The following is a 25426-nucleotide window of genomic DNA, read 5'->3' on the forward strand; positions in this document are numbered from 1 at the left end:
AATTACTAATCAACCTCTCCCTTCAGCTTCCCCTTCCCCCGCGCCCCCTGAGCGCTCCAATTAATTATAAAATTTCAAAGCCACCGGGGTGAATACAAAGCTACCTCCAAACAACGAACAACGTAGGTGAGTTAAAATTGGATCCTGTTTTCGTGGCCACAATTGTCGAGCATTAGTCACCCACTGAAACAACTTCAGGATGAGTTCGTGTCCCTCATTCCTCTCGGCGTCCTCATCCACCCTATCACGAAATTCCGGGAACGATTTCAGTCGTAGATCTTTTTCATGTTCTCATGTATTTCTGGATACCGAGAGCAGCCACTGGTTACCTAACACACGTGTGACACGTCTAACAATCGATCTTGGGTTGTGTCTACTGTGCACCATCTCCCAGGCCCCTCCTTGCATACTCATGTCTTACAGTCAGTTTCATCTCCTTTCATTCCGTCCCTCGGCTCGAATATTGTCGAATTCCTCTCGACGCTGGGCGAAACCGTCGGGGAGAAAACCCATCGTCGCTTTAACGTCTCGGGGAATCAAAGTCAAATGTCGAATTTTTTTCCCTGCTTTTTTATTTTTTTCGAAAGCTTCACGTCGCGTGAAATTCCCGGTGGCTTGAGAGGGGCCCCGGCGGGCCAGGGATACGAGGTGAATTTGAAGCAAAGAGTGGAATCCAGCGTCTTAGTTCCTACCGGGCTGAGGCCGGGATTAAGGGTATTCTGGAGAGTAGGTGCCCTCTAAAAGCTAGTCGAGTGAGACAGGAGGGGCGGTGGAATTCTTTATCCTGACACAGGAGCTCTTTCGTGGATCGATGGAGAGTCGAGAGCCACAATTTTCATTCAATTCACTGGCTTTTTCGGTTATTAAAGGACTCGAACGGAGAAAAAACGCGCGGAATTCTCCATTTTCCGTTTTTTTAAACGACATTTTTGGAATTTTTTAATCGAGGCGGAATAGTCTTGAAAAAAAAATTTATTCACCGATTTTTTAGGGCATTTATCGCGGGGCTATTCACAGGCGTAATCGTGTTGTCACTCGCTGATGTAATCAATTGTAATCACATGATTACCATATTTGTAATCAAGTTTTGGTGATCAAGTGGTAATCATTTGTAATCAGTGTAATCTTTCGTAGTTGCTCCTAGTGAGACCGTGAATTTTGTTTTTGAATTTTCGAGCGCGTCATTTCTACCAACGGTAAGTCTCAGAGATCCCTGGATCAATTTTTCTTGGAATCCCAGATGTTTATGGTTCAGATGATTCAATTATCAATTTAACAACTTCATAGGGGGCATAAGGGGTTGAGATATTACCCTGACTATTAGATGATGAATGAACTGAATTTAAGAATTAAATCGTTAGTCTCAAGAAACCCCAGCAGTTCAGATTTTTCACTCCTCCCCCAATGATCCCCCAATTCATCCCCAATACTCTCGTAATGACCCCATCATTCAATCGTTATTACCGGCCACGAAACCCCCGACTGCCTCAAAAATTAGCCCCCTATTTATCGGAGGTACGTGCAGCCGTATGAGATGGCATCTACCGTGCAGCAATGAGCGAAAAAAGCGAATCTTCCCGGGAAAAAGTATTTTTCAACGGTTACACGCCATCGTCAACCCTCAGATGGAACTTCCTGCGCCAGACGGAAGATCGATCCCTTCACTTGGTGGAAATATCTCGTAACTCACTTCGGTAAGCTCTTTAGGAAACAGGAAATTGTTAGTTCTGGAGTGAAACTGCTGGAAAAATGATCGATAGAGGGTGACTGCACGATACTTGGAGAGCATTTCTTTAAACAGAGAGTCGAGATATCCGGTTTATGAAAGTTTGTTTTATTCCGATACATTCGTTATGATTCGTCAATTATTTGATTGATGGGCTCTCATGCCCGAGACATTGATTGCACTATTATTTCAATGTCACGCTTCGTGACTTCATGATTGATTATTTAATTCATTGATAGGGGAAATAATTTTTCATGAAACAATTTACTTCGACGAATTATATACTGTATTAATGTAAAAGCAGTTTCTGTTAATAAAATAGTATTTGAGTATTAATAGAATTGAAATAACAATAGCGAATGATATTCCATCGCGATGAAGTATTCAAAATCACATTTCCAATCGATATTCATAAATTAGTCGCCGGTGTTGGCGGACTATCGATTTACATTCAATATGTACCCCTCAAAAGAATAACTTTTCCTTCCTTTTCTCCTCAATGCCAAATTAATTCACTTCATTAAAGCAAATGATACTTTTTCAAAGTGAATTTTAACGTGTTTGTACTGTATATGATTTCGGGAACAATGAATATGCAACAAGAGCCTATGCTGAAAATTCCAAGTCACAGACAGTCTAGAAATTCTGGTACATGCCAAAATTGAGTAATAAATTAAACTTGCTCTACTTTCCAGTACAATTCGTAATACAAATGAATATGAAACATATGCCGAGGATGGGTGTTCATTTAAAAAACAAAGTGGACAGTATAAAGAGTTGGGAAATGCAATTTTCATGCAGATGGAGTAAAGGCAATCAAAAAGTTTATGGGAATAGTCTATGAAGGGATCCTCGTGACCCTCTTATATTCAACCGAGACGTCATAAAAATTTTGATTACCTTCACTACATCTGCATGACCCTTTGAGAACACTTGACGTGTTGGGGAGTGGTTGCAGTTACGATTTCCGTATGTGAATTAAATTTACTAGATTAAGGAGATATATTTCAGAAATATTTTATGTCCATTGTATGATACATAAAGTGATGGCAAGGGTCTAAAGGGTCAGATTTTTATGCGACGGTCTGTATGGAGGGTAATAGAGGGAGTTACATAGATGAGACAGCCTCCTGAGTTTATAAGTTCGACCCTTAGGGCCCTTGCGACACTTCTAGACTTTCGGACCCTTCAGAATCCCAGAAATATAAGGTTCTGACCCTCATGTAATTTGAGTCGTAAACTTCATCTGCGAATGACCTCGATGTGACCCCCCTAAGACTCTTCTGACCTTTATAAGTCCGGCCCTTAAAACCTTCATGACCCTTATGAGCTTCCTGAACCATCCACTATGTTAAGAATATGAAATTCTGAACCTTATGATTATATGGAGTATATAATATTTTGACCCTTATGAATCTGACCCTGATAAGCCTGACCCTTACGTGTCTGATTCTTATCAACCAGACCCTTGCAGCCCTCATGAGTTGAGCAAGGTCATCGCAAAAAGTCCCGTAATTTATGATCTAATCAACCATTATGATTGTCATCTCTATAATCATCTGTATAATCTAACCCTTATGACCTTCTGACCCTTGTGGCCCTTGCACACATGAGTTTCTGACCCTTACCACCCCTTCGTCTCGCAATTCCACATCGCCAATTTAGAATTGTCTGATAAAATGAACAAATATTTTTCGGCAAATAACTTTTGTTATAAAAAATTTGAGCTCACCTCTGCCTCTTGATGATGAACCACGTCAAACAGCATGATGAATGACGGGTATTCCTCGACGACTCATGCCCCACAATCGAGCCCACCTAACCTTCGTCATTGTCGAGCACATTAACATCTTTCCGCACATAACTAAAATACCACTGCCTCTTTTACCGCTCAAAGCCATTCCTCTCCAACGTGCCCTCTGTTGTTTGCCGAACAATTAGAGAATCGCGAGTTCGTCGACACGTACGTGCACGGTGTTAATTGCAAGCCGGGTGGGGTGATGCTATCGGATGTGCCTCTCACATTATCGATGGGTGAGGGAGGTGGAAAAATAGTAGGAACGCACTGTTCGTGACTATTGAAATCCACGGGGGTAATCTCGAGGGAATTATCTGATTCATGGGCCCGGTGATAATGTGGGATTCAAGGTGGAATTCATATGGTCGAGGGGTAATCCCCCACGTGAAATTAATTACCGGAGTGCAAGATTCCCGGTCTTGTGATGATTTAATATTTATGATATTACCTGAAATGAAGTCTTATGGTAAAATATTAATGCTTTTGTACAAGAATTTTTCAACTTTCGAATCATCATCTTTTTAGAAATTTTATACCGAACAAATTTATCACTAAAGTGTAGAGTCACAAGTAACTTTACGTATATATTTCTAATTTTTTTGAGAAATTTAATTCAACTTATTTTTCAATAAATTTATCATTTTTCCTTTATTAATTTTTTTTTTCTTGACATGAGAAATCAACGAAAATACAACGGAAAAATCTTGATTAATTTATGCCCGAAAATTTCTGCAGAAAAATAAAAATTGTTTAATTTTTTTCTGTCGAATAACTCTAAATAAAACGACAGGGTCAAATACGAAGAGAATTTTCTAACAGAATTCTGATAGAAATTCAATAGAATTCAATAAAAAACGTTTGGTTTCCCCATTAAATTTTTTCATTCATAATGATTGTTAAAACTTTTTTCCATTTCAAAATTCCAAAGCATAACGCAATCATGATTCTGTTAATTTTTTTTCTGACCTTGAAAAATCCGAGCATCACGTCCCAGAAATAAATTCCGACTCTACCCTCCTATCGAGCTTATGACAACTGAAGATTACACGATCGCTGAATATCTTTGCATTCCTCCCCGGGGGACCCACCAAGTGAGCGACAAGGGAGACTACGGCGCAGCGGTTAAACTACCATCAGGGCCCTCCTCTCTGCACCCCTTATCTATTGTCACGAGCGTTGGTTAACCACAAATTCCCCTAGTGACTTCAAATCCTGACCCAATTTCACTTCTTTACTAACATTCGACCCACCGGGCTGAGACTCCCCTTCTCGGTATCCTTCCGCATTGCTCAACTATTCATCTTGCTCGTGACTATGAAAATTGTTATGCAAAGTTGGTTGTCAACATTCCATTACAGAACAATCTATTTTTCCTCATGAAATTTTTAATTCGTAGTTTTTAACGACTAGACGAGCTTGCGCGCGTATTCTCAAAATTACCTACCTCAGAAATCCATAAAACCGATTAAATTGAATGGGTGGAATTGAATTTTTTTCGATCACCATAAATTAAAATTTAATTCATCGATTAGTTTTTTAAATTTGCTAATTAAAAAAAAATGTTCTGAATTGATTGAATGATGGTTTGAAAAATTTGTTTGGCTGTCCTTTCGACCGAGCTCGAAGATGAAGGCGATAGTACTAATCGCTATTTTGATTTATTTGAAAATTTGCAAAAATTTTGTATTTTTTGAAAATCAGAATTCCGGGGATATGTTTGAATATCATGCTTCAAATGAATTCAATCATAGCTGAAAATGTGAAATAGAGATAAAAAAATTGATAGAAGAATTATTGATGAATTTTATTATCACCGAACTACAATATCATTATTTAATAAAAACTGTAAAAATGATATGGGACACTTGTACTGAATATCACACTCCTCGGCTGATTTATAAGCAACATCATACAGATCCAATTCACCAGCAGAATGTTCACCGTGACTGTAACAAATGATTCACCAGAATTTTCCATCTTGATATCCCCCGAAGACTTCTCCATAAATTCTCAATATCGAAGGAAAATGATATATTTTACCTCAAAATTACTCGCAGTAAATCATCGATGAACGAGACACCAGGTGGATAGAGGAATCCTCTGGCTTCACAGATTGTCCTCAACATGCAGTCCCTTCCCGGTAAGCCCAGTCTGACGAGTAAAAATGTACATATCATCGTTATATTATCTTGAATTATTATTATTGTGAATATGCTTTGAAAATTGGAGCTGAGGATTTCTACGTAAGAGTTGAATAAGTTACAAAAGTCGAAAAAGTTGAAAAAATTGTGACCCTTGTGACCTTACGACCCTTTTGAGCTTTGTATCCCTTGAGACCCTTCGTAACCCTTCCGACCCTCGTGACCCTATGACATGAAAGAGCGCGAGAGAGCGCGACTGATGCGAGAAAGCGCAAAAGAGCGTGAATGATCACGAGAAAGCGCGCAAGAGTGCAAGAAAGTATGAGACAGCGTGGGAGAGCGTCAAAGCGCGTGCGAGAGCGTCAGAGAGCGTAGAAAGAGCGTGAAAGAGCGTGAGAGAGCGTCAGGGAGCGTAGAAAGAGCGTAACAGAGCGGAAGAGAGCGTAAGATAGTATACGAGCATAAGACAGCGCGAGAGAGCGTCGAAGAGCGTGAGAGAGCGTCAGGGAGCGTAGAGAGAGCGTAACAGAGCGGAAGGGAACATGAAAGAGCGTACGAGAGCGGACGAGAGCGTAAGAAAGTATAAGAGCATAAGACAGCGTNTTGCAAAAATTTTGTATTTTTTGAAAATCAGAATTCCGGGGATATGTTTGAATATCATGCTTCAAATGAATTCAATCATAGCTGAAAATGTGAAATAGAGATAAAAAAATTGATAGAAGAATTATTGATGAATTTTATTATCACCGAACTACAATATCATTATTTAATAAAAACTGTAAAAATGATATGGGACACTTGTACTGAATATCACACTCCTCGGCTGATTTATAAGCAACATCATACAGATCCAATTCACCAGCAGAATGTTCACCGTGACTGTAACAAATGATTCACCAGAATTTTCCATCTTGATATCCCCCGAAGACTTCTCCATAAATTCTCAATATCGAAGGAAAATGATATATTTTACCTCAAAATTACTCGCAGTAAATCATCGATGAACGAGACACCAGGTGGATAGAGGAATCCTCTGGCTTCACAGATTGTCCTCAACATGCAGTCCCTTCCCGGTAAGCCCAGTCTGACGAGTAAAAATGTACATATCATCGTTATATTATCTTGAATTATTATTATTGTGAATATGCTTTGAAAATTGGAGCTGAGGATTTCTACGTAAGAGTTGAATAAGTTACAAAAGTCGAAAAAGTTGAAAAAATTGTGACCCTTGTGACCTTACGACCCTTTTGAGCTTTGTATCCCTTGAGACCCTTCGTAACCCTTCCGACCCTCGTGACCCTATGACATGAAAGAGCGCGAGAGAGCGCGACTGATGCGAGAAAGCGCAAAAGAGCGTGAATGATCACGAGAAAGCGCGCAAGAGTGCAAGAAAGTATGAGACAGCGTGGGAGAGCGTCAAAGCGCGTGCGAGAGCGTCAGAGAGCGTAGAAAGAGCGTGAAAGAGCGTGAGAGAGCGTCAGGGAGCGTAGAAAGAGCGTAACAGAGCGGAAGAGAGCGTAAGATAGTATACGAGCATAAGACAGCGCGAGAGAGCGTCGAAGAGCGTGAGAGAGCGTCAGGGAGCGTAGAGAGAGCGTAACAGAGCGGAAGGGAACATGAAAGAGCGTACGAGAGCGGACGAGAGCGTAAGAAAGTATAAGAGCATAAGACAGCGTGAGAGAGCATGAAAGAAGCTTCGGAGTCGGGCGTAAAACGCGGGGGGATAAAAGTTACAAAAAAAGTTAGTAACCGTGCAGGCCGGGCCTTAATTATCCTAAATAAACATCGTTCCATAGCGCAATGCAAAACTAGGGAAATACAGCATCCGACAATTATCCCAATCCAATTAAAATGAACCCCAGTGGATTCATTGATTCCCCCCCGGTTATGATGGAATATACATGAATTATCTCTATTCCATGACCAGTTCGATAGAATGATAATGCAATTAAATTCGTCAATTATCAATACGTAAAATTACACGATTGCCCATGGTTTTCGGTCGAATTTACTGGATCTCAGTAAACTACCTATTGAGTGATATTTCAATATTGGAGTAGAGGTCCCTTTTGTGTCGACGCAGTCGACTGTAGAATTTCTTCATCGGTTTTTTCGGGAGTTTTTTTACGGTCTCGCTTGGAATCGGCCAGATCATGTCGAACTCCAGATCAAGATTCCAATTTGTTGGCTCCTTCACTTGAATTGATTTCAATCCTGTCAGGGTGACCTGAAATAATTAGCCTTGATAATTGAAATACTCATGACTAATTACGATTTCAAAACCATTTTATGTGACGAATTATAAACTAATATTTAAAATAAATTAATTCATCTGATTCATGACTCAGATTCGACATTCCTTTTTTGATTAATTGTTTGTAATCATTCTCATTGCAAAAAACAACACGACCGTTAAATTTTATGATTCGTATTTGTTCGAGGTATCTCCCATTCCTATTTATGAAATTCATAAGTTCAAATACAATGAAATAATATTCATTCTCTTCAACTGATAAACTAAAAAAACGCAGTTTTTCATGAAATATAATGACTGAATCAGTGATAACTTTTGTTCATTGCTACTCACAACAAATGAACTGCTCTTGGGAAAAGCGAGATACCTCCTGGATCGACTCAATACCCTCTCAGACTCCATCAAATCCCCGACATTCGTCTGATTGCTGTCACATCGGAGATCTGCGAGTGCGAGGTTGATGACTCCAAAAAGCCCAGAAATAACCACAGGACATGTAACTCTCATCCTCAAATGTTCTCGCGAAAGAGAAGAGCAATGGTCAACACCAATAACTTGAGTTCAGGTGGTTGCGTAAAAACTTGTGTTGCATCATTCGCGAAGTCTGCAGAAATGCTCAGGTGTTTGATGTGACAGTTATCGAATGGCCACCACGTGATAATCTTCACGATTTTGGTCAGTTTACAACTGCTATTTATTGAACTGTATCCATATTTACTTCGGGTTACCGTTTCGGTATTGAAAATCAAGACTCGTCGGAATTGAGATTAAAAATACTCGTGTTTGCTGAATTTTTTTTTGGTCAAACATGTTCGGTTTCCGGTGCATGACTCGCGTGATAAATTACGGGTGAAAAAATTCAGTAGAAGTCTATCAGAATTCTACTGGAATGGTATGAGAATTATATTGAAAAATTTTGTTTGATTTTTGCGACAATTTCATTGAAAAATGCATGGATTTTTATTTTTCTGTAGGAATTCTCGTTCAAGAGTTCCTCTAGAATTCCAATAGAAACTCCACAGAATTTTCTAGAGAAAGGAGTGGAATTTTCTATGAAATTTTATCATTCCTGACATATCGAAATACATTTGTAAAAAATAAAACACAAAATATCCTGAAGCACAAAAAAATGATATCCCCAAATCACAGAATAATTCATCACGTAAACACCGAAGTCACTCTTCGCCCAAGTTTTTCTTTATCCATCTCACTTTATTCCACTCCCCAAAAAATCCTTCATTTTCCCGTCTCTTCAAAGGAGTTGACGATGAAAATATGTGATGTAAAGCCGCTTTGCCGGGCTCAGAGCCCATTTTACATAGTAAAATTCCGTACACCGCAAATGGAGGAAGAGAGCAAGTTTTACCTCGTATGTGGGTGCTCACATATCTGGTGATGACTACGAGCTAGTTCGGCCTTCAGGAAATTACAACGGCGCGCATACTGTGCATCCTCCACGGAGAATAACATTGACTTAATGCTAGATGACGTTCTTGATGCTTACACTGTGTATCATGGCTTGATACTACCCTCAGTTTCATGGAGATATACTACATCAAAATTTTGATTTCATCTTTGAGAGTGAAATGTATTGCAGTGTTTTCAGAAACTATTTCCGAGTGGATAACATGTATAATTATCATCAATTCATTAATTATATATTTTTTTTTATATTTCTATTTTGAAAAAAGTAATTACGACGATAATTATTTTGGATGATTGCGGATGCAATGAGGTCAATAGCAGGGAGTGTACGATAAAATAATTTTTACGATGAAATATTCTTCATTTATAAGAGGAAATCAATGTATAAAAGTCAAATTAGATGAGAAATTGATGAAAATTCATTATTAAAAAATTAATGATGAGTTAATATTAAATTTTCATTATGACTTGTGTTAATAAAAATGTGTTTAATAATATTTTTCGTACATATCAATCATTTAAAACCTAATGAATTCGATGAAAATTGAAAATTTATTTGTTGTCAACTCTATTTGTCTTCTCTTTTCATCAAAAAATGATCAAACAAAAGAATTTTAAAAAATTGAGTGGAGGAATATTTATAAAATATATTTCAATGGAATAAATTATACAGAAAAATCCAATTCTAGTAAGTTTTTCTGGAGAAAATTTTCCATTAAACAATCATTTTTCATTTTTACTTCAGAAATTCAATCCAATCAAATTTTTATTTTAGAAATCCTATTGAATATTGTAGCGAATTTGCAAGGTTTTTTTATGAAATTATCTTCTACGAGTAGTTGCTAAATAATCAGAAAAATTCTGGGCAACTTGAGTATTTCAACTGGCAATCCTCCATATCTTCGTGAGCCCTCTCATAATGCGTCATTGGATCAGCCTCATAAGCCCCTCCTGGTAGTCTGAAAACAGAACTTTCGATAACAAACCAAGCAAATCCAATAGAATGCCAGTGTCCCACTCCTAAAATAAATATGAGGGGAACACTTAAAAATTTTCGTCTGAATTCTCCGTGCCAAATTTCTGAAATTTTTATCGTGTTCAAAATCCACTGAACGTTCAGAAAATCTTGTCACTGAAAAATCAAATATTCCACTGATTTTCTGTTTAAACGATCTGGAAATCAATGAAATACTTGATTTTTCAGTTCAATTATTTTGTGAAAATTCAGGGAAAAATTGAAAATTCATGTTGTTTTGTCTCTGAATAGCCATGTTTCATTGGAAATTCAATCAAGTTATGAAATTTCAAAAAATTTCCAACAGTGAAAGGCGACTGTAACAAGTGCGACCATAACAGGAGTCGACTGTACCCTCCAATAATCATCACTCAAGAATGGCCCGTAAAGCGTTCAAACTCGGGCAAAACTCACGTGAACACAGAATGCATCATCTCTTCCATGAAACTACCTTTGCCAACTTGAGTGTCGTTGCGCTGTCCGGACAGACAGAGTGCCTTCAATACACAAGCCCTCCCGTCCTTGCCACGTCTTCCGGGATGCATGAAAGACAAAAGATGGTTATCGCTTGATGCCCGATAATATTTAATCACTTAGTTTGATTCTATCGCCTAATCGTGTATAACATAATTTGACACCCTGAGGAAAATTGCTTCTCCAGTGTTCGCAGAAGCTTAACGAGTTACGTAAGGAGCAAGTTTGGAGGCGCTGAGGAGGACACTGGGAGGATTTCTTGGTGGATGGGTTGAAGGGATAAAGTTACGGGACGATTAGAAACTACGTAAGTCAGATAATTAGTAGAGACTTAACGGTCACAGGTGAGTTTAAGGGGTTATTTCGTCGTTATTCAGATTTAAATATGATGCGGAGAAATTCTGACGAAAATTTTTGTAACATTCCCGAAAATTTTCTTCACATCACATGCACGAAAAAAAAATTATAGGAAAATGTAGCGAATTCGGGAGAATATGTTTTGATGACCCATTATGCCCCCTATGAAATTGTTAAAATTAATTCCCGAAAAATCAGAGGATCGCTCGTGAACAATGAGAAATATTTTGGCTCAAAGCTCGAGAAAATTTTCTCGGCTCACAATTTCCGTTGCCAGCATTCTGAAATGCTCAACTGACGGTGAAATATAACGTATTTTCCATTCCACATCGTCTCCCTGCACTAATGCTCAATTCACATTTCCCCTTTCATCTTAGCAGTCGTTATGGCTCAACGTTCTTGGCTTCGACACCGTGTGTGCTGTACGCCGAGTATAGGGTACTTTACGCCATGCCACTTAACGAGTTTGCAACTCTCGCTGGGTGGAGAGTCACGTCGGTAGTTTTATACATTACGATCCGATTATAAGTAAAGTTAATGGCTTTGTCACGGATACTGGGCGAAGGATTCTTTGTCGTTTTGACTGTGATTCGGAAATTGATGGTTCAGGAGAATTTAATTGTGACTTCTGTTAGGAAATTTCGTACGATTTTTTATGTCTGATGGAAAAATTCATTGAAGTGCAAAAAAAATTGTGATGACTTGGTCATTCATAATTTAATTATTTATACTTGAAAAGTTTTTTATATTAAATCGTCTCTCGAGAGCTTCTGAGCTCCTAATTCTCTCTTTTCTCGAGGAATGCATTGAAATGCATTGAATTCACTGGAAATTTCCCAATTAAATCCGGCCTTTTCCTCAAAAAAAAAAAAAAAAAAAAAAAAAAAAAAAAAAAAAAAAAAAAAAAAAAAAAAAAAAAAAAAAAAAAAAAAAAAAAAAAAAAAAAAAAAAAAAAAAAAAAAAAAAAAAAAAAAAAAAAAAAAAAAAAAAAAAAAAAAAAAAAAAAAAAAAAAAAAAAAAAAAAAAAAAAAAAAAAAAAAAAAAAAAAAAAAAAAAAAAAAAAAAAAAAAAAAAAAAAAAAAAAAAAAAAAAAAAAAAAAAAAAAAAAAAAAAAAAAAAAAAAAAAAAAAAAAAAAAAAAAAAAAAAAAAAAAAAAAAAAAAAAAAAAAAAAAAAAAAAAAAAAAAAAAAAAAAAAAAAAAAAAAAAAAAAAAAAAAAAAAAAAAAAAAAAAAAAAAAAAAAAAAAAAAAAAAAAAAAAAAAAAAAAAAAAAAAAAAAAAAAAAAAAAAAAAAAAAAAAAAAAAAAAAAAAAAAAAAAAAAAAAAAAAAAAAAAAAAAAAAAAAAAAAAAAAAAAAAAAAAAAAAAAAAAAAAAAAAAAAAAAAAAAAAAAAAAAAAAAAAAAAAAAAAAAAAAAAAAAAAAAAAAAAAAAAAAAAAAAAAAAAAAAAAAAAAAAAAAAAAAAAAAAAAAAAAAAAAAAAAAAAAAAAAAAAAAAAAAAAAAAAAAAAAAAAAAAAAAAAAAAAAAAAAAAAAAAAAAAAAAAAAAAAAAAAAAAAAAAAAAAAAAAAAAAAAAAAAAAAAAAAAAAAAAAAAAAAAAAAAAAAAAAAAAAAAAAAAAAAAAAAAAAAAAAAAAAAAAAAAAAAAAAAAAAAAAAAAAAAAAAAAAAAAAAAAAAAAAAAAAAACCTGATGAATTATCTGTCTCTCGAGAGCTCCTGAGCTCCTAATTCCCTCTTTCCTCGAGGAATGCATTGAATTCACTAGAAATTTCCCAATTAAATCCAGCCTTTTTCTTAAAAAAATTGAAAAAAAGAACAAAATTGGGAAAAAACCTCATGAATTATCTGAAACTGAGCCCTTTAGGGCTCGATTCGATTCCCAAAGTGTCTGAAATTCAACCATAAACCCTTGCAATTAAAAAAACCCCGACACCAATGAATAAACCTCCGGTGAAATCCCAAACATCCAAATCCATCTAATCAGAAACTGATTCCTCAATAATCCCACCGACCACCTGATACCATTCACAAATCAAAACGCGATTTATCCCGTAATCTCCGCCATCAATATCCCGCCGTAAAATAATCCCCTCGATTCGAAATTACAGAAAAGTGAGTATCGGCTAGCACTTGATACTTGTTCCGCGGTGCATCACAGGACAAATAGTATCGCCGGTAATCTCGTATAGGTCTATCGAGGGAAACTGTTATTACTGGTTGTTGAAGAGAGAGGTCGGCGCTCGATGTCTCTCAAGGCTGGTAGGGGTACAATATCGATATCTTCTTAACTAAAACGATCCATTCGTATCGTCTAACCTGATCATTTACCGATATACCCGGGGTTATCCCGTGGGGTTATTGATGGTACACGATAGAGGCAGCATGTATCTTTGCGAGGAGAATCTGATTCCAGGTGATGCCTTGAATTTTTTTTATACTAAAAACGGCGATCTTTTTCTTCATTCAAATCATGAAAACTTATTATTATTCAATTTGAAAATTCACGGGGAGAAAAATTCCATAAAACGGAACGTAGAAATAACTCACCAGCTTTAGAAAAATTGTTGAAGGTTCAAGAATTTTTGATTTTTGATTTTTTCTTCTTCGGGAAAAATTACGTGACGGTTTCGTACTTCGTTCGGTGATGAACCTGAAAATTGACTGAACGTTTCAGATTTCCTCTCTTCCATTCCTATAAAAATTGCCGGAAAACGATTTCCCCCTGGGGATTACGTGAATTGTTCCGTAATTTTTACGGAATATTTCTCTCCGTGTGGTAAAGTGAAATGCATTACATTTCATAAAACTTGATCAATGATAAAAATGATCAGAGAAAAATCGTTGCGGAATTTTAAAATTTTTATCGTTCAAATTCAATCCTCAGAGCATCCGATGAATGCCCGTAATTGTTGAAAAATAAGGGAAGGGTTATAAAATGATTTTGTATTGAGTTATGGCAGCAAAAATTGACTCGTTGTTATTGGATCAGTTTATAATGAATTATATTCACTCACGTGGATTCAATGAATTATTTAAGTGATATAAATTCGTTATCGAGGTGGATTTAAATGGATTCATTGTGACGGCAGTTTACAGTCGATCGATAAATGATTCGTTGATGAGTTTCATTTGTTGTTGGGGATGGTGATTTGTTTTCGTGGATTGAAATTCATTTTTGAGATTGCGAGAAACTTTTGGATGAGTTAATTTTCACTCACATAAATCGGCAATTTCACGTACTTATTAATTATTCAATTTTATCAATTTGTTTGAACAAATTAATTGAAAAAAATTATATTTTGAAAAATATATAAATATATAAATATATAGATATATTTTTTCTATATAAATTGGACCAATTCAAGATATTTTTTAATATATTTTGCAAAATATAAATTTTATAATAATTTATAATAATATAAATAATATATATTCATATTTTAATTTAATTTTATTTTTTTTTTCATTAAAATATATGTTTTATATATATTTTTTTATATTCTTTATAAATTTGAAAAAGAAATGGAATTGGCTCATATTACATATTTTTTAAATAAATTTTTTGATGGGGGCTCTATTCATTAACTCACGTGTTCAACATGAGCTCCACTTTCTTGTACAAATCGCGTCTGCTCCTCCGATGGTAGACCTCCGCTGGCCTTCTGTGAGGCACTGTATTCGTATACGGCAGCTCATAAGCCAGACCAGCAGTGATTCCCATCGTGAAGAAGCCCGTCGGCTTCGCATAAGTCCCCACGGTCAAACAATAAACCAACTGCGAGAATAAAAAGCGAGAGTGAATTATTTTACTTCATTTTCGGAAAATTACTCTTAAAATTTCACCCAAAAATAAAATGAAACTCTTAAAAACAACTTTCTGAATTCTCAATCTTCTTGATCTTGCAAAATAAATGAGGTTCTATAAAAAATTTTATTCAATTTCTCAATTAATGCAATTAAAATCTTTTTTCTTAACCATGCCCAGGCCTGCGGAATTTATCGAAGAATGGGCTTGAAAAATTTTATAAAATTGACTGGATTTTTTCACAACAACAAAATTGAGAATTCAAAGGCAGCTGTGACTTTAATGGAAAGAAAATAATCAGTGCTCCACATCTTCATCCACAGCTCAACATGACATTTATACTCGATCAACAAAATTTATCGGTTGAATATTTTTAGCGGTCTTGTTTACTCACTTGGACGTTACTACCCTGTGGAAATACCAAATACCTCTTAACGCCGGCAGTTTCTCTCACCACTCTCTGGATCTCCGTGTTATTGACACATTCGTTCACACACATTATCGCACTAAACGATGATAAGAATAATATAACGGCGTATACCGTATTCATATTGCGAGCAATTTTCAGATGCTGGTGGTGATGTATGGTGGAATGAGCATTTTCCTGTCGTTGAAAATATTTCAAGTGCAACGGCACGGCTGTTAAATGGCTTACGCATGATTTAGCATTCATTAACTACTGCAAATATCCTCATAATGTTTGCGGGAAAATATTGGGGATGACAGCGGTGAAGCGTACTTCTTGCAATTCATTATCTCATCCGCGTGTGCAAAAATATATTTGAATAATTTTGGTGAGTGATTCTGCGAATTTGTATATTCATTCATTTCAATTAATGGACAGTGTATTTGTTTAACCAGAATAATTATGAATAGTCTTGAAAAGTATCTTATAAAACCTGTTTTTAGTAGAATCATCTGAGAAATAATTTAAACATTTGAGACATTTCTTTTTGATAAATTAGATTTTTAGTTTTTTCTGAATATTATCTATTTTATTTATAAAATTTTTGTACATCACCTCATCCATAAGTGAAAAAAATACATTAAATTTTTTTAAATTTAATAACAATAATGTTTATAAAACCGATTTTTTTAAGAATTATTTGCGCAATAATTAAAAAATTCAAGATGATTATTCTACGATAAATTGTAATTCTTCCGAGTATTTTTAGTGCAATTTACAAAAATTTTTAAATGTAAGAAAACGATAATTTTCATTAGTGATATTTTGATATCATTAATAAAAATTATCGTGATAAAATTATCGTGACATGATATATTACACACACTATATTAAACTTATATATTTTTGTATCGAGGTCACAATCTTCATATGTCCCGAAAACCCCTATTAAATATCCCCTCTCTCCTCAGCCCGCACCAGATAAAGATTTGTCAAACTGTTGAGACAAACACTGGATGCCCATAAATCCCCCCCGAAAACGCCCCTCGAATGCAACGGATATGCGAAGACACCGACATTTTTACAACACTTGGGGAATCCCCAAATTCCCTCTCCGATAGGCAACTTGCCAGACAGACTCGTGTGGGTGTTTCTCGAGTTCTCCGCCGAGAATTTTCCTCCAGTCCCATCGGCAAATCTCCCATCGGTTGTTGTCGAGAATGTGTCATGTTACATTGACACTCAAACCCTAGAGTAAAGGCGTACTCAACTATTCCGGAAGATTTTGCAGACTAATATTAAAGTATTTATGAACGAGGTGAGACGGAGGAGAATCTACTGTTCTCTCATAGAAAACTAATCGCTGAACAAAAAAACGAGTTTCCAATTTGTAAAAATTAATCCATTTCGAAGACTTTTGCGTTCAAAATATTTTGTAAATAAATTTCCACTTGCGAACACAGTTCTTTCTCAATGAGGATAACAATAATTTTTTGACATTTTTCGTCCCCCTCTGACCACGCCATAAATACCTTAAGAAAATGCCAGTATTCACAAATGGTTTCCGTCTGGAAAGTTTTCCATGGATTTTCAGACAAGGAGACAATGGTTGAGTGAACGACTGTCATTTGAGGTGTTCCAATCTCCCAAGCGTTACAAGTCGAGCTCGTAGATGGAGTGTTTACAAGTTGGATAGTCTTTAGCACAGTCGCCAGTACTTTCATGAGCTGAATCATAGACACGATGCTCAAACTTATCGAATCGATGACCATCATGTCTTAATCTGTAAAAAAAATAAGGTGACGGGAAGAATTCTGCCCAAAAATTACATCTACCCAGTGTTCAATTAATATTTATGCATCGAGCATGCGTCAAACATTTTGCTATTCAACTTTAATAATAAATAGAAAACGAGTGCAAGGCCAATGGACCTTGACTCATTATCCCCTCAATTTCGTAAAAATTGTCATCATCTCGGAATTAATTCCTGCCACTTGTTATTCTCAATAAAAATGCATTTTTACCTGAAAATAGAATGAAGTAGTTCTTGAACAAACGTTCCCTTCCCAACCATCTCCCGGCTCCTTTGCCCGGCTTCACAGAGCGCTCGGAGTACGCAGGACCTCCCATCAAGACCAGTCCTAACGCATTAAACCCAAAGTTTTAATTAAACCCGAGAAATCCCTGTGATCTCATCACAGTTTAAAATCTAATTCTCTCCACCCGACTACAGATCGATGATGGAGTGCCTAGGAATGAAGTTGGGATAATACTCTACATGAACCTGTGGAATCGAATGAACTTGGAAATGACAATGCCAACTACGAGTATCGAGTGGCTCAAAGGAAATAGAAAAATCAGAGAGGAAAGGGAAAAAGCTAACTGAGGATTTCGAGGCAATTGCTTGGAGCGGGTGACAGTAGACAAACTGAAATTTAAATGAGGTTGCTCTTCACTCTGCTCTCTCCTCAAAAGGCCAATAACAATCCTCAACACACACTCGAACCACTCCCGAAGCATACTAAGCGCGGGTGGAAAGGGGGAAAGAGGAAGTCGGGATATTTGCCGGAGTCTCTTGGTAACCTTTCTCGTGCATGACAAACAAGTTGAGAATTCTTTTCTCATGCGAAAGTAGGAGATGAAAATAGAGGAGATGTTTTGTTGTCAGCGCATTCACTCATATGCCGCGGATCATTCCAATCAAGTGGTGTAGCATGGGGGAGAGGATTGTGGAGAAATGTAGGTATGGAAAATTAATTTTCCACGTGTGAAAAAATTTCATCGCAACATTTTGTAAATCTCTATATTATAAAAATGCAAATGGACTTCTGGTGATAAAAATTCGGTACTCAAAAGGTTTACGATGGTCGGATTATGGGCCACAAGTGTCAAAATAAGAGCCACGAAGGTCAAATAAGGGTTATGAGCCCTTATTTCACTTTGGCCCCGGTGAAAAACTTTTTTTTTCAGTTTTCACTGTTTCCACGTACTTTTGAGAGTTCTGAATAGCCCGTCGCTTAAATAGTGGGAATCAACGTTCACCCGGCTGAAAAATTCGATTTTGGCGAAAGTCGACTTTCCCCCTGAAAAAATTCAAGATCTGACCCTTTGGCCCCCGTGAAAAAAAAAAATTTCAGTTTTCACTTTTTCCATATACTTTTGAGAGTTCTGAATAGCCCGTCGCTCAAATAGTGGGAATCAACGTTCACCCGGCTGAAAAATTCGATTTTGGCGAAAGTCGACTTTCCCCCTGAAAAAAGCCAAGATCTGACCCTTTGGCCCCCGTGAAAAAAAAAAATTTCAGTTTTCACTTTTTCCACATACTTTTGAGAGTTCTGAATAGCCCGTCGCTTAAATAGTTGGAATCAACGTTCACCCGGCTAAAAAATTCGATTTTGGCGAAAGTCGACTTTCCCCCTGAAAAAATCCAAGATCTGACGCTTTGGCCCCCGTGAAAAAAAAAAATTTCAGTTTTCACTTTTTCCACATACTTTTGAGAGTTCTGAATAGCCCGTCGCTTAAATAGTTGGAATCAACGTTCACCCGGCTAAAAAATTCGATTTTGGCGAAAGTCGACTTTCCCCCTGGAAAAATCCAAGATCTGAACCTTTGGCCCCAAAAAAAAAAAAATTTTCAGTTTTCATTTTTTCCACATACTTTTGAGAGTTCTGAATAGCCCGTCGCTTAAATAGGGGGAATCAACGTTCACCCGGCTGAAAAATTCGATTTTGGCGAGAGTCGACTTTCCCCCTGGAAAAATCCAAGATCACAGAAATCACTCACACGCAGGCTAAGGGTCACGATGCTCATAATAACGGTAATTTTCCGATGGGTCAACTTGCTCGGACATATATCCACAAGCATATCTCGATCCTCTGGATGTTCCCCGAATACATCCGATTGATTCCTGGGGAATAGCAGTTTCAAGATGGTGGTTGGAAGAAAGAGGGAAAAAGGGAGTGCCCGTGGAAGGTGAGTGGAGCAAGTGTCTAGCTGAGTTGCCACGTCTGCAACTGCAGCTGGCAAATACACACCATCCCCGAGAGGCCGTTTCTGTCAATACCCAGGGCAAGCAGAAAATTCCAAAGCTACGTATTACGGTGAATATATTTACACACAAAATACGTCCTTTGTATTTTTCCCGGCCATCAGATGGGAAATGTTTAACCAGAATTCTCGATTCAATGACCACCAATTCCCTTGTTTACCTTTTTTTCAAGGGAGAAAGCACTGGATTATTTTTCATTTTGTTATCAGTGATTATATTTTGTGTCGATGCTGGTGTCATGGGTCAATGCGCAACTGGATATTTTGGAGGTGACTTACGACTGGAGAAATGCCTCGATTCGTGGGAAGAGGGTACTTCGACTCTGACGATGCAGCAATTTTGTTAGTTTTTTGTCTACTTTGTGTGGGAGCTCCCAGGCGAGAGCTGCTGTCAATCCGAGGACTAGGTCTGTGGGGCGCGGGAGGGATCCGATCGTCAGGCAGAATACACACTGGAATGATTGAGGAGAAACGTGAAGGATATTCAAGTATCTTTTACTTATGTGTGAATTAAATTGTGTGAGAAAAATTTGAAAAAAAAAATTATGAGTATTCAGCGGCATTCAATTTATATTTTGCGCAGAATTAAATTTTTTTTAAACATTCGTCCAATCCAATAGATTTTTTCATTCAATTCATTAGGTTTTTCCATGAAATTTTTTCGTGCGTGAGTTCATAAAATAGTAACATTTTTTTCTATTTATTTTTCAATATTCCAGAATCTTCTATTAAAGAATTCTATTGAGAGAATTCTTCAATTTTTTTCAGTAGAAGATATCGCGCAAGCTATTCCATAGGAAAGAATATGACGAAGAATAGATCGAAGTCAATAGATTTTCCCCTCCTCCGTACAAATCATTTCACTGGAATGTCTCTCACAAAATTCCAGGAATATTGGATCTGCTCCACGCGTGAATACTCACAAAAATCAAAGTTAAAAATTTTGATTTCGTAATTTATTATCGTCCAGTTGTGAATGACCCAAGCGAAGTTTGGGGAATTTATTTACCTGCACGTTACTACCTTCTGGAAATAACAAGTATCTCTTCTGACGGGAGAGGATTCTCTCCTCAACACAAGTTTCCACACTGCTATTTCCGGAAACGAGGGCCACACCGAGACTCAGACAACTGGCAAAAAGTAGGAATTTCCGTTTTTTTTGCTGATGTAAAAATAAAATGAAATGAAATAAAATAAAACCAGAGACAAAAATTGAAAATTAAAACAAGCATCGATGCACACAGATGGTGACTTAAAATTTGGAATGCCTAAAAAATAATTGATGTTAATAAAAAAATATGAAGCACTTACATTCGTCATATCGATGAACTCTTGACCCTCTCCTTCGTCCGTCCGATCCAAAGTCCAAAAAGTTATTTTTAAATGGCACCTCTGGCGAATAGTGAAACGTGCGCTTTTGTGCCTGTTATCCCTGAGGACTATGGTCAATGAATAGAGAAAAGGGAGAGAGATAGAGATAAAACGTACAACAAGACTACATGTGCCGTGATAATTCGTTGATACGACACGAAGGTATCCGCTATGTTTGCTCATTGGCACTTTATTCGGGTAGTGCACAAGGTTTATTTCCATTGTGTCTCGGTAGTGGCGAGTAGCTGGGTAATTAAGAAGGGTTGATGGAAATTCCTCGACGTAAAAAACAAATTTAACGCTTTTACGGCACATGTTGCGTTTTTCCATCACGCTTGACACTTAAGACCATTAAAAACAAGAAGGTAAGAAAAAAGTGTGACCCTCGAGACATTTTGTTTTTATGAATTCAGAAAAACGAAAAAAAATGTTTTCATTAAATTTGTTTTCTAGTCTGACCCTCGTGACCCTCAAAAACATGATTTTTTAATAATAATTTTTATTTATTTGCATTCTTTGAAATGACGATTAAGTATACCATCATGTACGTAAAAATAACACATTGTATTGCACCTTCAGTATACAAAACTGCATCTGCGAAAGAAGCCAGATAAGAGCGCCTCGAATCATCGATAAGATATTTCTCTCTTCGATACTCATCTATAAAATTGTTTTACATCGTATGATAAAACACCGCATTATATACATAAATTGATCTGCCCGGAAACAATAGATAAACGAGAACGAGCGGAGAATGTAACTGTTGGCGAGTCAAATAGCGAGTAGAATTGAAAATTTATCTCGCTGTCGAGATACAACGAGATAAAAATACCCGAGGCAATGGATGTACCGAGACAAATATTTTTCCATAGCCACTATTTGCGGAAATAAATTGACGGGTTGAAGGAGGGGGGCAGAATAGAGTGGAAAAAAAGTGGTGGGATAACGCTCGTGTGGGTGGAGGAGTGTGAGTGTATGTAGATAAGTAGAAGGTTGACGTGCTCAGCAACAGGAACAAACTCTGGTTAAAATTTTCAACGCTTTGCCACGTGTACGACCAACAGCCGAGACATCGTTAAATTATTTTATAACGCACAGTAATTTATTACCCCAACACTCACCTTCGCGATATTCAGTTTGTGAACGGGCGCTGTTGCTATTTCTTCATGGAATTAAATAGATGAATTGGGGAAAATAATGGTGCAATTTAAGCTATTTCTTCAGGCACTATTTCTTCCGCTTTACCCAGGAATAGGTCTAATATTTCCGAATTGCCTCACACCTCCGAGAAGTCATGAAGATAACTCGAACCAGCTCAAACCTGCTCAAACCAGCTCAAACTCAGCTTTTTCATCAGTTCAGACATCGAAAACTTCCCAAATGACTAATATTGTTACTATTAAACTTATTTGAGTTGTAACATTTTAATCGAAAGGTTTAAGCTTGAGCTCAAGCCCGCTCAAGACACCTTAACCTAGCTCAAACCAGCTCAAACCCATGCGCGAGGCAATCTAGCCATCATGTAGACCGCACTCTAATAACAATACTGAAATCCAAAGCTTCGAGGGAGTTCAAGTCAAACCCGCTCAAACATCCGGTTTATGAGCTTAAGCTGTTGCTACTCTTTCGTGGAATGAAATCGATGAATTGCGAAAAATAATGTTAGAATGTGAGCTATTTCTTCAGGAATTATTTCTTTTATTTCGTCTTCGAATCAAGTTGTCGCATGACGAAGTAATAGAGTAACCCAATAACAATTAATGACAATCCATTAATCATAAAACAATATCAACAACATGATATCTTTGTATAATGTCTAACCACGTGACAAAGGCCTCACATCTCCGAGAAGCCATCCACACTGATCAATTGCAGTGGACATGGTGCCCTGTGTTGCTCACAATCAACTAGAGGGTTCTCGGCATCAGTCCAGTTGGAATTCGATGCACTGAAATCAAAGGGGATACCAATGTGAGAAGGGTGACGAGGGAGGGATGCAGTTTAGTACTGGTCCACAGCATCCATCAAAGCAATACGTTGGAGAGAGAGAGGAGATTTCTCGATTAATCGATTTTCATCGAATTCCACAGATAATTGAAGTGATTCAGTACCTGGCGAGCAATTTTAATATCTTCCCAATGGCACCGCCTCTCTGCCGGGCATAGTTCAATGCTTCACAGATGTTCTGGACGAGGCAGGCGTGGCCGTCGAATCCATGACTGCAAAAGATTATTTCACAGCATCAGACAGTGCAATTACACATTTCATCCCGGGTTATGCTTTTTTTTAGAGTGTTTTTTTCATTATTCAGGGTTATGGAATATTCATTGTTGCACCATTTTCATCTGCAGCTTTTACACCCTATTGCCCCCCGAGCTTTGACCCACTCACGCACGAGGACTTGTTCTATCCCATCCTTTCGGGGTGAGGGAGGGTGGATGGAAAAAATGTGGAGGCACATCAGTTGCATTATTCACTCGAATATCTCAACTATTTATTACCTCTCGTACATGTGTTCAGCGGCTGAATGCAAATCCGGGAGGGATCTGCGTGAGCGTGTACCGTCCGGCAAGGGCCATGCCACTTTGAAACCCGATGCTTGGGCGAATATCGTTGTCCAGGGGATGGAGCTTATTTTGTAGTTCAATCGGTACTACAAGTGGAAATGATACTACCGATTAGAATTTAGGAGACTAATACACTCAATTTAATTTTAATTTCTGAATCGACAGGCTTGAGTTTGAGCCACCTCAAGACACTGTGAGCTATCTCAAAACAGCTGAAGCACATGCGCGAATCAATCTATGCATCATTTAGTCCACACCTTAATAATAATGTTGAAATCGAGATCGTGAAGCCAACTCAAAGTAGCTCAAACTCACTTAAACCCGCTCAGAGCCAATTGAATTTTAACATTAGAATCGAAAATTTTGAGCTTGAGCTCAAGCCAGCTCAAGGCACCTTGAGTTAGCTCAAACTCATCTGCGAGACAATCTGTCCATAATGTAAACCGAATCGCAATGATAACATTGTAATTGAAAGCTTGAAGCCCGTTCAAAGCAGCTCAAACTCGCTCAAAGACGCTCAAACCCACTCAAATCAGCTCAAACTCATCACATACACATTCTAATCAAACCCCTCCATCAGGTGAAATAATTGACAAGTCGCAGGTCAATTCAGGAGTGAAATTCTCAACATAAATTGCCTTCCTCTTAATAAAAAAAAAATATTGTCAATTCGGAAAAAGTTTCTCGTATTGCCCACACAAACGCCACTACCATAACCAATATTTCTCGTCTCATTCACTCCGGTAAGTGACGCTCAAATAAACTTGGGCAATGTCGTAGACCGTAAAAACTACCTACTACCGTATGGTTAAAGCTGAAAGCGGATATTAAGTTCTCGATCGAGGAGAAAAAAAGTATGTGGAGAAGGTGGTAAGGTCGTGGGAATGTCGTCTGAACCTGGCAAGCCATTTATCAGAGGGCCTCGGAAAGTCTGCCTCGGAGGTCGAGACTACAGGCAAGTTACCAACAGTCCTCTCAGTTTCTCGCAGCCGGAAAACTAGCAAATAGTGAACCCTCTTAATCTGTATTCTCTCCACTTCGGAAAATGCGAGATGATTAAAAAGATGACTCACGTTTTATCAATTTCTCGCCGTAATAGAGAGTGTCATGTACTTTAACAAGGTGTTGACCTGCTCACAGCCAATCTCGAGCGAAACTCCTCGTAAAAATTGAGCGTGACAGACATGAATGAATTGCTGCATGGAAATATGCAATTGGAGTGGAAGCGCTGGACAGAACGATGTGGGAACTCTCCGGTGGCAATTTGTTTGCTGCATTTAAACGATCGCAATTCGGTGGTATGCAATTAACGACACTCTACTGGTTTCGTCCCTTTTGGAGGACTTTCGAAAGAATTACTATGAGGTCTAATCGATTTATCCTGACATCAAATTTTATGACGAGGATTATTGGGAATGGAGTGTGTCAAATTTTGTGGCTTGCATTTCAAGACTTTATGCAAATATCTATCAAACGTTTTGTTTTTGGATGGACAAAACACTTTAGTTTAAGATATTCGAAATTTCAGACACATTTTTATGTCTAATGTCTCAATAAAACGTCTTGAAGACACTAGGTTTTACATTGTGACTTGAGCTATCGTACGATCTGATCTTATCTGATTCATGGAATTCAGTATTGCCGCAATATTGGCAGCCAACATTGCCCTAACATTAACCGTCAACATTGTCCCAACGTTGGCGGCCAACATTGCCCCAACATTGGCAGCGAACATCATAATTTTTTTCAACAACAGACGATGCATTCCATTCGGAAGCAAAAATCATAATTCATCAATCGTATACTTACGAAAAAAGTGCTACCTTTCCTGAAAGCAACGACTCTCTTGGCCCGATGTGACCGTACAAAGTCACATCCAACAGCCATGACAAACAGAACAATCCAAAACAGAAGCCGCATGGTATTAAAGTGAAGGTGAAACGACTTCGGTTTGAATTCTATATCCTCAGGCCTCTATATCACACATAAATGTATCTGCAACAGTGTAGGTGGTATCGCATACTTCATCACCGTGGGAAGAG

General features: G+C 37.1%; 4 protein-coding genes across 4 annotated transcripts; all 4 read right to left on the reverse strand.

Moving 5' to 3' along the window:
• Positions 1-6408: 6408 nt before the first annotated feature.
• Positions 6409-8426, reverse strand: LOC107036711. Its single transcript, XM_029126019.1, has 4 exons — positions 8253-8426; positions 7696-7892; positions 6639-6749; positions 6409-6544 (listed from the first exon to the last, which is right to left on the reverse strand). Exons 1-4 carry the CDS (start codon positions 8424-8426, stop codon positions 6409-6411), a joined length of 618 nt encoding a protein of 205 aa, XP_028981852.1.
• A 1708-nt stretch (positions 8427-10134) lies between these two features.
• LOC107036712 lies at positions 10135-15543 on the reverse strand. Its single transcript, XM_015254846.1, has 4 exons — positions 15388-15543; positions 14779-14963; positions 10774-10890; positions 10135-10303 (listed from the first exon to the last, which is right to left on the reverse strand). Exons 1-4 carry the CDS (start codon positions 15541-15543, stop codon positions 10195-10197), a joined length of 567 nt encoding a protein of 188 aa, XP_015110332.1. The 3' UTR covers positions 10135-10194.
• Positions 15544-17052: 1509 nt separating this feature from the next.
• On the reverse strand, positions 17053-20766 carry LOC107036713. Its single transcript, XM_015254847.1, has 5 exons — positions 20758-20766; positions 20456-20608; positions 19726-19898; positions 17424-17540; positions 17053-17182 (listed from the first exon to the last, which is right to left on the reverse strand). Exons 1-5 carry the CDS (start codon positions 20764-20766, stop codon positions 17053-17055), a joined length of 582 nt encoding a protein of 193 aa, XP_015110333.1.
• Positions 20767-22653: 1887 nt separating this feature from the next.
• On the reverse strand, positions 22654-25304 carry LOC107036763. The gene is made up of 4 exons (XM_015254905.1): positions 25194-25304; positions 23319-23470; positions 22929-23036; positions 22654-22765 (listed from the first exon to the last, which is right to left on the reverse strand). The coding sequence occupies exons 1-4, from the start codon at positions 25302-25304 to the stop codon at positions 22654-22656; spliced, it is 483 nt and encodes a 160-aa protein (XP_015110391.1).
• Between the last annotated feature and the right edge of the window lie 122 nt (positions 25305-25426).

This window comes from Diachasma alloeum, unplaced genomic scaffold (assembly GCF_001412515.2).
Source record: "Diachasma alloeum isolate Michigan unplaced genomic scaffold, Dall2.0 Dall_scaffold_00211, whole genome shotgun sequence".
NCBI classification, from domain to species: Eukaryota; Metazoa; Arthropoda; class Insecta; order Hymenoptera; family Braconidae; genus Diachasma; species Diachasma alloeum.

Bases quoted from the DNA above. Each gene is read 5' to 3' on its own strand.
- LOC107036711 (XM_029126019.1), bottom strand. From the start codon at position 8,426: ATGAGAGTTACATGTCCTGTGGTTATTTCTGGGCTTTTTGGAGTCATC. The intron at 6,750-7,695 runs GTAGTTTACTGA...TTTACTCGTCAG, and splicing joins ATTGAAATATCACTCAATAG to ACTGGGCTTACCGGGAAGGG. The intron at 6,545-6,638 runs GTAAAATATATC...CATTTGTTACAG, and splicing joins TTACTGCGAGTAATTTTGAG to TCACGGTGAACATTCTGCTG.
- LOC107036712 (XM_015254846.1), bottom strand. From the start codon at position 15,543: ATGAATACGGTATACGCCGTTATATTATTCTTATCATCGTTTAGTGCG. The intron at 10,891-14,778 runs GTGAGTTAATGA...GCATCCCGGAAG, and splicing joins GTGGAGCTCATGTTGAACAC to ACGTGGCAAGGACGGGAGGG. The intron at 10,304-10,773 runs GTGAGTTTTGCC...TTCTGTTTTCAG, and splicing joins ATGATGCATTCTGTGTTCAC to ACTACCAGGAGGGGCTTATG.
- LOC107036713 (XM_015254847.1), bottom strand. The intron at 17,541-19,725 runs GTAAGTCACCTC...TTAATGCGTTAG, and splicing joins ATCGAGGCATTTCTCCAGTC to GACTGGTCTTGATGGGAGGT. The intron at 17,183-17,423 runs GTAAAAATGCAT...TTTTTTTTACAG, and splicing joins CTACTTCATTCTATTTTCAG to ATTAAGACATGATGGTCATC.
- LOC107036763 (XM_015254905.1), bottom strand. From the start codon at position 25,304: ATGCGGCTTCTGTTTTGGATTGTTCTGTTTGTCATGGCTGTTGGATGT. The intron at 23,471-25,193 runs GTAAGTATACGA...TTCCACTTGTAG, and splicing joins GGAAAGGTAGCACTTTTTTC to TACCGATTGAACTACAAAAT. The intron at 23,037-23,318 runs GTAATAAATAGT...AATCTTTTGCAG, and splicing joins GCTGAACACATGTACGAGAG to TCATGGATTCGACGGCCACG.